We start from the raw sequence: 15,108 nt of genomic DNA on the forward strand, positions 1-15,108 counted from the left end.
TCTCTGGCTTTGAGTAATCCTTGGAACACTGCATAAAACCCTGGGAATAACCGTACTCAAATTTCAGAAAAATAGTCATGTGTACACATATTGTTTGTACACCATTAATTTTGGCCAAACTGCTTGCATTTGTCATCTCTTTTAATATTAAAAACAAACTGAAAAGTGGGGATAGTATTACTATCTCCTTTTTACAGAGTATGAACATGATTTTTAACTTGAACTTTCCCAAGTTTACATCAACTGAGATTTGTAAACATGATGTCAATATGATTTGAAAAGTTAAGCTCTTAACCAGCAGACACTGATGCCTTTTGGAAAAATATCAGATGCTTATATTGGAATGATTTAAAAGATGAATGTGAAATTTATGAATTTTAGATGATAGAAATTTTAGATATAACATCAAGAGAAAGTTAAAAGAAAATGAAAGACAAAAAAAAAAAAAAAACAAACAACCCCAAAACACTTTGTCTTTCTTCAGTTCTCTTTTGTCTTTGTCGTTGGTGACTGGGTTCTCCAGGACTTCCAGAGGCAGAATACTGTCCCAGCTCTGGGGTTGCATCATCTGTTAGGGAATGTGACATTGGAAATGAAAGTCCTTTTCATAACACGTGGGGAAGCCCTGTGCACGTGCTTATTTGAGAGCAGACTGAAACATTGAGAATATCATTCAGATGTCGCTAAAAACAATGATAGATCTGCAATTCAAATTCTTTGAATTGTATTTACTTGAGCTTTGATTTCCAAATTCACTTTAAACCTACACGATCACATTTATGTCACAATTGACGTTTTGAGAAAACACAAGAAAAATCTTTAGCTGGAACTTTTATTCCAACTAAATATTAGAACGAATATATATATATATTTATTATATATAAAATGATACATACATGTGAATATGTATATATATATATAAAACACAAGAGGACAATATACATATTTATCCTTATGAGACTGTATGTATATGTTTTCTTATGTTATAAGCAAATAATTTTAAGGCTTGACCTAACGAGTGTCACTAAAACATTTATTTACGGAAGAACCAACAGGTGAATTTGTGGATTTTTCTGATGTCAAGAAAAATACTTTCGCTAGGTCCCTGTCTCCTCCTAGGGATTTAAGTCACTTTATCATTCTGCTGCCAATTCTTCCACAGTCAAATCCACAGAAATTAAGAAGTAATAGTCTTTTGATTTCAAAAAGATGGATTGATTCAAAAAGCTGATTTAGACTGTTAAGCATATTAGATGACACCTGAAAACTACCTTGCAAAAACAGTTTCCCATAATTTAGCATTTATTGCAAGTATCGGGTGCTTTGTCAGCCTCCCGGATGATTTTCACAGGCTTCCTGCAGTTATCAATTAGTAATTTTTCCCCGATAAGCCTCTTTGAGGGCCAGTTTTGGGGTAATCAGGAGAGTCTCAGCCGTCAGGTGTTGACACTGTGGCTAGCTAAAGAGGTGGGAAAATGAAGGCAGCTGAGCAAGGGACGCGGCATAAAATCACCTACGCCCTCACCACTTCCTGCTTCCTGAGAAGTCCTGTGCCGGGGGTCTGCTCAGATGAGGGTCTCCGTGGCTTCAGAGATCTCGTTTCTCCTTGCTGCCTTGATTTGGCCTTGCGCTGAGAACATCTATGGTAAATGAGGGAGTTTAGAGGATGCTTCCTTGGAGGGTTCCTCGGTGGTCTCTTTCCCTGCAGGCTCTCTCCTCCCTCCAGCGACCTGCTCCTACAACTTGCTAGAGGAGAAGTAGCTTCAGGCCAGCTGGACTTGAGTCTTCATCCTGAGGACACATGTATCTTTCTGGTTAGATGTCTGAGATATTCCTTTCTTCTTTGTTGTGGTCATCTATCTTAATCCTCATTTGCAGAGATTCTTCGGAAAAAGTCCTTGGCCAGTCGCAGTGGTTGGCTTGTCAGATGCTTGACTGTAGCTTAACTGACCTTCCTGCTTCCAGATGCTTCATATTTCTCCTTGATGATGATACGACTATTTCGTTCTTTTTAAGATACTCTCCGACCTTCACTTGTATCAAATTTATCGATGGTTCTAAATCAGTGTCTGTCTATAAACTGATTCAGACATCTTTTCCTTTAACCTGGAGTAGTCTCCATTTTTTTGTGTTATCTGAATACTTCCCACTTCAAGGCCTGAGTAAACGTTAACTATTCTAAGGCAGCATTTCAATATTACTTTTTGTCTTCTTTATTTTTTTTTTTTAGTATTTTATTTATTGTCTTTTGTTTTTGTTTTTGTTTGGGGGGAGGTAATTAGGTTTACTTATATTTATTTAGTTATTTTAATGGAAGTACTGGGGATTGAACCACTGGGCTATACCCTCCTCCTGTTCATTTTTTTCTTTTTAAGTCACCTAGATGTGACTGTTTCCCTCTGTTTAGAGTGAGTTTTGTTTTTTTTTGGAACTGATATGTGAATTTCTTATCCATTTGACCTATAAACACTTGATGAGCAAGGACCACATTTAGCTTCTGATCCTTCTATTTTACCTCAGATGAATCCTGCAGAATGCCTAGGTTAGGGCAACTCACCATTTTAACAGTTAACTGTTGACATTTCAGTAATTTCAGTCATTTCAGTTCAGCATGCTGTGGAGAAGGGGCCATGACCTGCGAGTCAGGGAAGAATTCTGGTCACCTGGGATGGGGTGAGCAGGGTGTTCATGTACCTGGCTGTGGTACATGATGCTTGGGTGCAAGGAAGATGTTACTTCACTTAATGTACACAAGCTATGAGTTCTCAGCCTTTCAAACAATTTCTCAGCTATTTGAGACTCAACCTCAGAATGTCAGTCTGAAACTTGACTCTAAAATTAATATGAAAATAAGTAGTGAAGCGAGAAACATTTCTGCACGTCCATGCCCACTTTTCCTTCTGAATCTATCATCATCCAATTGTTGGAACCTTTTTTCATTTAGGAAGGATTTTCCTGACACTCTTACATAACTGACGTTAGAATCATTATTGAAGGTTCCAATTGCTGATGTAAACATCCGCCTTTTCCAAATCCTACTCTTTTCCTAAAACATCTCCCTGCATTTTTTCACTTGATGATTTATCCTTAAAAACTAGGAATATCCAAGCTCACCTGGTGCTGGAGGTATCTCGCTCATTAATCATAGAAATACTCTTTATGCTGGGAAGATTCAGGTTTTCCAAAGTGTTTAAGAATACCCTGAATGTCTTCCAAGGCCTGCTCGTCTGTATTAACTGGTTTAGGAACTTTCCTAGTCAAGGGTTGAATGACTGTAATTTATTTATCCGTGTTGTGTAGAAGTTGCTTATATAAATACGTTGCAATTTATTTCTTCATTCTGCTGTTGGTCATTTGGCCTGGAGGATTTTCTTCATTTTTTAACATTAAAGTTCATTTACATTTCAACATTTGTTTATTTACTTTATTATTGCTAACATACTTGCAATTCATTTAGTGCAATCATCTAGTCCTTTTTTGATTTGTTTTTGGCGTTTTGTTTCTTCCCTCTTTTCCTTTTTTTCCTTCTTCTAGGTTGTTTGACATTTATTTTTGTCCTTTATTCTATTTTGTTCTCCAGTTTGGAAGTTCTGCAATATGCCTAATTTATTAAGGTTTTCCCCCCTGCTATTTATCATGCATCTTTAAATACTAACGCTAATAAATCTTTACTTCCCTTCTGAACCGTAGAAAGACCTATGAAATTTAACTGTGATCACCTGCTGAGAACCTCTGGTTAATGACTGTCTAGCACACTAAGTCAGAATCCAACAGACTTTTATTTCATCCAAAGGAGAAATGACTCAGTTAGAAATGGTGATTATTATTGACTTACTGAAGATCTCAACATGGAAGAGAATGGGTTTTACATCAAAACGTTCATAAAACTTCCATCCCAGACTGGGAGGTTCTTCCTTCAGACTACTTCCTCATATGGCTATGATGGCTTCTGGTTCTGGCTGCTCCAGACATGAATTCTATTAAACCAACCTTTCTCCTTTCCCCTCATTAACAAGTGTTACAGGGGAATACATCACTCCTCTTCTGACACGTTGTAATATACTTGGGTCCCTCAGTCCTGCATGTATCATTCTCTTTGGAATCTACTTTCTTTCAAGAGGAGGCAGGGGGCTAAAAGATAATGATTTTCTTATGTGCTGATTCTTTTTTCCCTGTGAAATAACTTGAAATCTAGTTATTTGGGGATATAATTATGCAGATATTTTGGAAAATAGTGGTAATATGAAAACCCTTCATATGCTATTCTGCAAGCTGTGATTACCTTTGCCAGAGAAAGAAATACCTTTTATTAATCACAAAGGGCATAGCTGAAATATTCTTTGACCTCTTCCTTAAGATAAATGCACATCTGACACTTTCTCATATGCTTCTTTCTACAGTGGAAATAAGTTGTTCTATGGACTGGGTGATGGTCTCTGTTAGCCCGTGTGCATACAGCAGCAATCTGTATATATTTGCTGATGAGTTGTTTCTGGGATCAGGTTGCTCTGTGACTCGGATACAAACATATGTGTATGATTTTATATATCCTGTCCATGACTGTGGGATCAGGACAAAGGTGAGAATAGTGATTATTTGTTAAAAAATAATAATAATAACTTTTAGATATTTTTCAGAACTTTATGCCTGATGCTAAAATTATTGTCCTGTTTTGTTTGTTTGCTTTAGAACAAATTTTGCTTCTAGCTATAGAAATTTAGGGGTAGGTGGCAATGCACTTCCTTACTTATTCACTGAGTATTGGGACCTTTGTGTGCACAAGACCTTAAAGCACAGATTTCCAGACTGGTTAGTGAACTGATTTTAAGTTGTCTTCAGGCTAATATTGTATTTCACTAAAGCTTAGCAAGCAGATGGTTGTAAATTCCATTCAAGGCTCCAAATGTGGGAGGTCGCCAGTTCTGGGAAGGTATTTCGTATTCAACATTAGATCATTTGAATTTATCCATGTTCTGTGAGGACGTGTGTCAATATGGGGAACAGATTTCCATTGGAATGAAATCTCTGCTCATTATTTTGCTCGGCACAAATCATAAACTGTGTTGTTACTTGGGGTTTTGTCTTTTCATAGATTCCCCAATTTAAACAATTTATATTCATACTACAAAAATATTTGAAGCCTTATCTAATTAAAATGGTCACCTGTGAATTAGAGGTTGTCTTTATTGTAGAAATGAGGGCACTAGAGCTTCAAAATGTGTTTGATCAGTTTACCCAAGGATGCCCACCGTGCTGGTGGTGGTTCACATACCAAACCAGGATGATTACCCTCCAAAGCCTTTGCTTTAAACCACTTTGGTATTTAACCTCCAAATCATCTTTCTCAAAAGAACCATTGAGAACCTGTTTGTTAACAAATCATACAGATGGCTCTAAGTAACAGTTTAAGTTTCCTCTTATGGTCTATTAAGATTTTTACCCCAGGCATTTCAAATCCAGTCTTACAGATAACACTCCACTTCTGTCCCAGTGGTTGTCACATCTTTATATGTACCTAAAAGTGGCAGTAGTCATCTTAGTGTTTTTTTTTTTAATTGAAGTAAAGTCAGTTACAACACGTCCATTTCTGGTGTACAGCACAATGTCCCAGTCATGCATATACGTACATGTATTCCTTTTCATATTCTTTTTCATTAAAAGTTATTATAAGATATTGAATATAGTTCCCTGTGCTATACAGGAGAAATTTTTTAAAATCCATTTTTATATAATAGTGGCTAACATCTGCAAATCTCAAAATCCCAAATTTATCCCTTCCCACCCCCTTTCCCCCAGTAACCATAAGATTGTTTACCACGTCTGGGAGTCTTGTTTCTGTTTTGTAGATGAGTTCATTAGTGTCCTTTTTTTCTTTTTCTTTTTTTAGATTCCACATATGAGTGATATCATATGGTGTTTTTCGCTCTTTCTGACAGCAGCCATTTTTGAGATCGTGAATTCTTTCTGCTCCCTGTTCAAATGTGTGCATGCCTCCTCTGCTGTTGGAAATAACTCTCCTCTTAACCTTTGTGTTCTCCTAGGTGGTTTCAGAAGATACTCTCCTTTTTCAAACAGAGATGTACTTTAACCCCAGGAATACACATTATGACTGTCAGAAAATCCCTTTGGAGTGTTCTGCCTCTAGGTGAGTCCAATATAACAGCCTCCTTTTGAGTATGTTACTGTCACCTTTACTTACCAGATGTCTCTGCAGAAGCACAGATTTTAGCGACTATGACGTGACTCACCCATAAGCATAAGTCCAAACAAACGCCAAATTAGCATGTAAAAATATTTTGAGTACGCTTTCATTTTTTATTTTTAATTTTTAAATGTAATATTCGTTTTAGAATCACAACATATACCATCCAGTATAAGTAGGTTGTTTTGCAGTAACTGGACCATAAAGCGCGTACTCAGTCACCTTAGTGGGAAAATCAAACGTGACATCACCTTTCAGTGATTTTTCTTTCACCATATTCTTTTTCTGATACATTTTATGGTTCAGTTCCATGTTAGGAGAGGAAATGACTAGAAAGTCAAGAGAAAACCAGTCTTTCATTTTAATACTAACTCATATGGATACACGAAAGAAAAGGCTTATCAGCCTATCACTAAATGCACTTTGCTTGCAGTTTTGTGGAACTGAGAGGTTGAATCCCAAGAGGACTGCACGTGAACTTTGAGACCAGGTGGAGTAGCATATCCTGATACACTTTTACCTTGTCACTGAAATCTTTACATTGAGCATTATCATTCTGAGCGACAAATTTTAGAAACCACCTGAAAACCCCAAGGAAACGTTTTATCCCTGTTTAACGTATGGAAATAGTTGACATGAAAAAAGAATTTAGGGTTCAGAGCAAATGTACAATATCTTTTAACATCAGAGCCTTTGGGGAGGGGTGGAGGAGAATTGGTACTTTTTATTGTGGTAAAATATACATAAGATAAAATTTACCATTTTGAAGTGTATGGTTCAGTGGTATTAACTGCAACCACATTGTTGAAGACTGTTGACCTTCCCTTTAACTTAATTTCATAAAACAAAACCAAGGCTGAGGGATTTGTGATACTCTGGGAAATAGCTGACCCCTAAGTAGAAACCAACATGGTTCTGTGTACACACACACGCATGCACACATACTTTCATTCCTATATATTAGCCAATGCCTTGGGTATTAATAAACCATTCTTACCTAATTCCCTGGAGCTGTTGCATCTCCATAGGCTACCAGATTAATAGTGATGACTAAAGCATTTCTATTTTAATAGTAATTATTATGTTGTTTGCAACTTACCTTTCTTAGAAAAAAAATAAAGACTAGGCCAACAAAGGGATATAATTAAGTTTTTGGTGCATGAATTTTAACTGCTGTATACAACACACACACGCACACCCACCACTCCTTTGCCGCCGTTACACTACGTTTGATTAGGTTTTAGACAACTTTTACCATTCTTAGGATCCATTCGACTAAGTCTGTTTTACCGGGCACTCTAGTAGCATAAGCATTACAAATCATCACAGTGCTACAGGCACTATGCCACACCCTTAAATCACCATATTGATAATGGCGATGGTGTTTAACAGTTAAAAAAAAAAAAAAACTTGACCTCAAATTTAGATTCGGAAATACCTGGTGCTGAGTGTGCCAACCCTACCTGCATTTTGTTTCTCTTCTCTTTAGGAAATCAGTGTGGCTCACACCCGTTTCTACAGATAATGAAATCAAATTGGATCCCAGTCCTTTTATTGCTGACTTTGAGACAACACCAGAGGAGTTAGGATTATTAAATTCTAGTCAAACTGATTGCATACTTAAGGAGAAATTGAAACTTGGAACTGGTGTCATGAATTTTGTTGGAAAAACAATGTTTCTGTACAAAAATAATTGATATAAATCTTTCCTTAGGTATCTGGTCCCTAAAATCCCTAAATCATTGAAGACTCTGATTCAGTGAAGGTTTATTTTTAGGTACTTTTATTCACTAGGGTTATGTCTTATTAATACAAGGTTAATTATCAGATAATTCTATTACCATTAAAATTTTTTTAGTTCTATAGAGTGGATTCACCAGTAGGTCTTCAGTGACAATAATCTGATCTAATTGATATAAATCTCCAATAAATATGTTCTAAATATTTTTTAGTAAGAATGAAAAATAGAGAGAGGCATGTAAACTATGCCAGAGACTAAAATGTAACATTCTAACTCCCAGGAAAGACAAAGTCCTTTTATGTAAAGATACTTTAATTTGTGTAGACGTTCCTAATTAATCAGTAAAGCTGAGTCCTAAAAGTAACTGAATGTACTTCATATTTAATTAATTATTAAAGAAGGAGATTGTATTTATAGTCTAGAATCTAAGTAACCACTCCCTTAACTGAAATTTGAGGTCAGGTTTTCCTTTATCTCTGCTATGATTCTTCTGCACCTGAAATAATTGGCTGAGGTGGTCAGCATGGAATCATCCTGCCACTTTAGAGTAATCCATTAGGTGATCATTTATCACCAGCTATTTCACCGTCATCTTTTCTCCAAGGAGGGAGTTTACCCGTGCAATACACCGGAGACCGCTCAGATTTGGGCAGAGTTCTTATGTCACTTATGAGAATTGAACTCTGCCATTTGTTATTCCATTGCTTATTGAATGTACATTTTCGATGCTAGATCCTTCTGGAAATAGATTTTGCCAAGATATTTTTCATTAATTTTTTTTAAAATTTAAAGTGCTGCTATTTTTCCATTGCCAATAAAATGCTGCTTACAGTTGTTTATGTGTCAAACAAAAATTTAAATTGTCATAACGGGCATTTACCTTTGGCATATATATGCTTGTACGGTTAAGATGTGATCCTTTTGTAAGGCTTAATGTGTGTCAGGCAATGTTATTAAGCATGTTGCAACAACTTATTTAATCCTGATAACCCAAAGACTAATGTATTACTATTGTTCCAGTTTTACAGATCAGGAAAAAAATTGATAAAACAATTTGTCTGAATTGCAGAACTGGTCTCAGAATTGGTGGCCTGTTCCTAACCTTAGAGAAAAAGCTTTGAACTTTCCACCATTGGGTATGATGTTCACTGTGGGCTTGTCATTTGTGTTAAGGTGCATTCCTTCTATACCTAATTGTTGAGAGTTTTTTTAATCATGAAAGGATGTTGATTTTTGTCAGATCTAATCACTTCTATTCAACTCAATACTGGGAGTCCTAGCCAGAGCAATTAGGCGAGAAAAACAAATAAAAGACATCCAAATGAGAAAGGAAGAAGTGAAATCATCTGTTTGCAGATGACATGATGTAACATACATAAAACACTAAAGATTCCACCAAAAACCTGTTAGAACTAATAAACAGATTCAGTAGAGTTGCAGGATACAAAATCAACACACAAAACTAGTTGTATTTCTATTCACTAAAAAGGAACTATCTGAAAAAGAAATTAATATTGCATTTACAATAGCAGCAAAATAAATAAAATACCTGAATAAATTTAACCAAGGAGGAAAAAAAGTTCTGTACACTGAAAAGTATAAGACGTTGATGAAAGAAATTGAAGACACAAATGAATGAAACAATATCTCACATTTATGTATTGGAATTAATTCTGTCAAAATGTCCATACCTCTCGAAGTGATCTATTGAGTGAATGAAATACTTATCAAAATTCCAATGGTATTTTTCACAAAAGAGAGGGAAAAACAATCCTAAACAATCCAAAACTTTGTATGGAACCAGAAAAGAATAAATTGCCTAAGCTAATCTTGAGAAAGAAAAACAAAGCTGGAGGCATCACACTTCCTGATTTTAAATTTTATTACAAAGCCCTAGCAATCAACACATTATGTGATACTGGAATAAAAATGTATACACAGAACAATGGAAGAGAAGTGAGTCCAGGTATAAACCCACACGTATACGGTTAATTAATATTCAATAAAGATGTCAAAATATACAATGGGGAAAGAATAATCTCTTCAATAAATGGTGTTGGGAAAACTGGATTGCCACATGCAAAAAAAAAATCGAATTCTTATACTATACAAAAATCAAACCCAAATGGATTAAAGACTTAAACAGAAGACCTGGAACTATAAATTTCTAGAAGAAAACATGGGGAAAGCCTCCATGACATTGGTCTTGGTGATGATTTTTTGCTTATAAGACCATATGCACAAGCAACAACAGTAAAATTGAAGCTATATCACACTGAAAAGTTTCTGCACAGCAAAGGATGCCCCAAAATGAAAAGGCAGCCTGCAGAATGGGAGAATCTGTTTGCAAACCATACATTGGATAAGTGGTTAGTATCCAAAAGATCTAAGGAACTCCTGCACCTCACTAGCAAAAAAAAATCAAATAACCAAATTTTTAAAAAAGCAAAAACCCTGAATAGACGTCTATCAAAAGAAGACCTCAGGTTCATAAAATGTGCTCAACATCACTAATTATCAGGGAAATGCAAATCAAAACTACAATGAGGTATCTCCTACACCTGTCGGAATGGCTATCCTTAGTAAGACAAGAGGCAACAAGTGCTGTCTAGGATGGTGAAACAGAGGGCTGGATAGAGCTGCAGATGACCGGAAGTGGGGATGTTGGAAACTGCATCCACTGTACGTGTGCTTACAGGTGCTGCAGGCACCCTAGAGTGTACAATCTCACGGTCATCAACAGAGTTAATCCTGCACCCTTCCTATGGCCTAGCCATCACAGTTTTGATTGTATAGCTCAAGGAAATTATCACACAGATTTTGGGAAAATGGGAATGAGATGAATTTTTAAATCCTTAGGGTGGTGAGAGTTGGGACCCCTGTGGGTGTTCATCTCTGGATTGCTGGCTAGGTGAGAAGTCATCTCTATGCATTAAGACAGATAGTGCAGCAGGCAGAGACGGCAGATAGACACACAGAATAACATGATTGGGCATTAGTATCAGAGCTGAGCAGAAGAAGGAGAAACACAATTGCACTTACATATATTAAAATGTATCTGTGTAAAACAGAAATACTCATTTCACAAGAGCACGAATAAGAGAATATGCATTAAGTATATTAGAATGTTTGCCTTTCGTGGGGAGAAGAATGCAGGCAAAAGGCAACAGATGAGTGAGAGAGAGAGAGAGAATGAGAATGAACTGTAATTCTTCACTTAATGCCCATCTTGCCTCACAGAGGGCATACTTAGCATGACGTCCTACAAAGATGGCTGCCAATGAATGAAATCTGCTTAACTCCAAGCCAAGATTCTATTTTCTCCCCCAAATTAAAGTATGTGGGCCACTTGGTAGAAGGGACAATCTTTCTTGGAGAAACTAATTTTTTTCTCTCTCATCTCATCCTTTAACCACCTGATTTTAAAGATCTTTCAGATTTACCCAGTGGTTCCCCTCTGGTTTCACATTAGAATCACTTTGGGACCGTTTAAAAATATGTCCATGTGGGATGTTCTACTCCAGTGATACTGATGCAATGCCTTATCAACTCCCCAGAAAATTCTACTGGGTAGTTGAAAGCTGAGACCTCTAGACTAACATTTTCTTATCTAGAATTTTTCTCCTTTTTCCAATAAACATCATGATAAATTCTCCTGATTTCCTGAGGAACTCTGAAACTGCAATGCCTTCCTTCAGATTCTAAGACTAGATCTCTACCAAATGTATATTCCCCCTTCAACTAGAAACAGTGCGAAGTCAAAACAGGAAAGAGTCATGGCTAAATTCTGATCTTTGGTTTCATTTTATTTGATGACTCACTGTTTCAGACCTCTAGAAACAACAGTCCTTGTCTATCATAACATTTTATTGTCTTACAATTACACTAAATAATGTCATTTCTGGCCAGGCATGGTTTCAAGGCAGAGACTTAAAAACTTGCAAAGTTATAAACTAGTAGGCAATGGATCAAACACATTTAACATATTCCAAAGTCAGAGACCTTAGATGGATAGACAATTGATGGTTTTTCTTAATGACAGTTTATACACTTATTAAGATATATAAAGATATTGCTTCAAGAAGAGTATAATTTTAGTAAGTGTGTGTACACATCAGGGTGAGTGTGTGTAGGGATGTAAGCAATGATGTTGAGTAGCTGGATTAAGACAAGTAAATTTTGAGAAATGCATCACTTTTCAGATAGTCTAATGGTTCCTTTGTGGATGAACAGCAAGAATGTTGACTTCACTCAGAGATTTGTTTTTTTCTCCTTTTGGAAATTAGCAACTTGAATTTCTAACTTGATTATTTACTATGATATGTTCGCACCAAAACCTAGCCAACCTCCTTGAAACCATTTTCTCTCGTAATTCAGGGCTGTTGCACCCAAGTGGAAGAAACCTCTCCAAACCTTCTTTTGAAAGCAGTTTCTCGTCATCATTCTCTCTCTGAAGAATTGAAGAGGCTTCTCATTTTCATTCATTTATTTTGAGCACATGTGAAGATCTTAGTTTGTTAATACCTCTACGTGCATTCTGTCCTTAATCTTTATTGCTTCTTTTTTTTAAGGTGGATGTACTAAGATCCAAAATTTACAAATGAGATAGCTGAAGTCTTACGTTTAAGTAACTTCCTTTTAGAGCTCTTTCTTTGTACAGCTTTGTACATTGAAAGGAACTACTTTTTTCCTCATATTTCTTCCTTCCCCTCCCTTAAGGCACTTTGTTTCCTTTCCTTTCTTCTTCTTCACTATTCTTTTTGCAGCGGCGCTGGCTAACACAAAGTGGGAGAATCATATCTTTTACTACCATCCTTTTTGATATTTCCTCAAGATTTCCATTTAGTCATCTCTGTATCGGTCCCTTCCTTCACTCCCAGGTAGTTCCTTCGGAGCCTCTATTCCAGGCACAGGTGCCAGCTCTGGTCACAGGGCATCCATACATTATGTTTTCCTGGCTGCTCACTTTATATTCGGAAGCCCAAGGTTCAGTCTCCCCTCCCCAAGCTGTTCTTCGGTGATGGCATCTGGCCCTCTTTCTCTTTCTTGTGACCAAGTCCCCAATTGGGCTCCAGTTTCTAGAACTAGGACCTCACCTAGTTGGCTGTGTACATTCTTCTCTTTCTCACAAGACTTTCCCCACCTGCGGACCAGAGGCCACGCTCCTTCCCCTCTAGGTCCTGCCCTGTGACCTTCCTCAGCATCATGATTCGATTCTTCTCATGTTCCCTCTTTCCTTACTCCCTGTCTCCTTGCTCTGCTCTTTCCATCACCTATTTCAGGACTACTCGTTTATTTAGGATGATTGTATAATTAATCTTCTAAACTGGGACGCTTCTGAAAGTGAGAGGAAGTGTAACTAATGTCACACTAGGGGAACAGCTGCAACTCCGACATCACTCTACCCAGAACCTGAGTTCTGCACACAGTTTGGCTGGTTGCCATGTGATATTAGGAAAGTTGGTTCACATTTCTATGTCATAGTTTTCTCTCCTATAAAATGGGGTTAATGGTTGCACCTAGGTCTTGGGTTATAGTGAGGACGAAAGGAGTTAATACATGTAGAAGATTCAAAACGGTGTCTGGTACATAATAACACATTTAAACTACAATTTGCATCATTTTTATAGCAAGTTAATGAACCATTCTCAGCCTGTGCAAATTGAATGTGAGAATGCACCACCCTCCCTCCTCCAGATGCCACTTTTACAATCTGATTGTCTCATCTTAACTCTGCACATAACTGGTCTACCTCCATTCCTCAGTCCTTTCCCACCCATCTACCCATATTTTCTGCTTCTATTCTTGTTCTAACAGTGTATTAAGCAATATCTCAAAGCCAGAAGACAGTTACTCCTGACACCAATTTCCTAACCAACACCAAACCTTCAGGAAGCACAGTGAAATCCTAGATGCCGCAGACCCCCACGTCGTCAGCACGCTCTGCAGTCCGCCAACGAAACACTTGCACTGACTCCTCTCAAGTGTTGTGTAAGGCAAAGCTACATTAAGCCTGTGTTAAAAGAGGCTGCTGTTTTCCGGAAAAGCAAGTGTTACTGAGTATCTCCTACTAGCGATGAGATGGACTTGAGAAGAAAGAATTCTACTACGGCTTGAAGCCTCCAAGGTAAACCCCGTAGATTCTCTCTCTGCCGAAAGCCCCCTTGCCTTGTTGTCTGTTAGAGTTGCCACGCAGTGGGCCACTGAGGACATCTGTGAAGTTTTCTATTTGGTTGCTGAATAGAGATCTGGAACATTTCACTATAAAGATGGCTTCCTCTTAGAATGTGGTTGTTACTCTGATGCTATGGCGAAACATGTTAGACATAATTATGTAGTTATTTTTTTTGGGAAAATGTGGACACACACTCCTTAGATATATTAAATGGCTGCACCCAAATGTGGCTGCCAGCTCTGGTAATGAAGGATGGTCTGGACATACTTGAGATACGGGATTTGGTGAGTGAGTTTCTGCATAAGCTCAGAGGGACAGTAATGATACTCTGGAGCCAGACTAGGTTCTCATCCCCTAGCTCCTCAAATTTCTGGCCATGTGGCCTTGGGCAAGGTGCTTACTCCTCTGATGCTCAGCTTCTTTATATGTAGAATGGAAAGGACCATAACAGTAGTACCTTTCACTTGGCTATTGTGAGAGGTCGATTGGTCAACGCTTAGAACAATGCTTGGCACACACTGAAAGCTAGAGGGGTGAACTTGGCTGAGGGATTCTTAGGAAATCTACACTTCTCCCATTTAAAAAAATAAATTGACCAAATTCTAGAAGACAGTTTATTTTACCAGAAAGCTGAAAATTCTCCCTGATACTTAATGTTATTTTAAAAAGTCAAATTAAATAATGTTTAGAAAAGATTTCCTCCCTCCAAAACTGCTCTGGAGTTTCTGTGCATGAGAGGTTCCAATCCTTGCAAATATTTTTTTTTCTATTATTCTCCATAAAGCATGGCTACATCAGGCTGGACCAAAAGTTTGTTTATTTATTAGACGGGTATTAGCCGAGTGCCCGCATATGACAGACACCGAGGTTGGCACTGGAGTTACAATGATGAAAAGACAGAGAGATGCAGACAGGTAGCCAGTCAGACTGATGAGTGTTTGAGGAGGGAAGCAGAGGAAATTCTGAGAGTGACTAAAGGGATGCTTCATC

The 15,108-nt window shown here is 37.5% G+C and overlaps 1 protein-coding gene across 1 annotated transcript; it reads left to right on the forward strand.

Annotated features, from left to right (window-relative positions):
- Nucleotides 1-1,569: 1,569 nt before the first annotated feature.
- OOSP2 (oocyte secreted protein 2) lies at nucleotides 1,570-7,899 on the forward strand. The gene is made up of 4 exons (XM_006214940.3): nucleotides 1,570-1,645; nucleotides 4,401-4,579; nucleotides 6,042-6,145; nucleotides 7,692-7,899. The coding sequence occupies exons 1-4, from the start codon at nucleotides 1,570-1,572 to the stop codon at nucleotides 7,897-7,899; spliced, it is 567 nt and encodes a 188-aa protein (XP_006215002.2).
- The last annotated feature ends 7,209 nt before the right edge of the window (nucleotides 7,900-15,108 follow it).

Source organism: Vicugna pacos, chromosome 10 (assembly GCF_048564905.1).
Source record: "Vicugna pacos chromosome 10, VicPac4, whole genome shotgun sequence".
NCBI lineage: Eukaryota > Metazoa > Chordata > Mammalia > Artiodactyla > Camelidae > Vicugna > Vicugna pacos.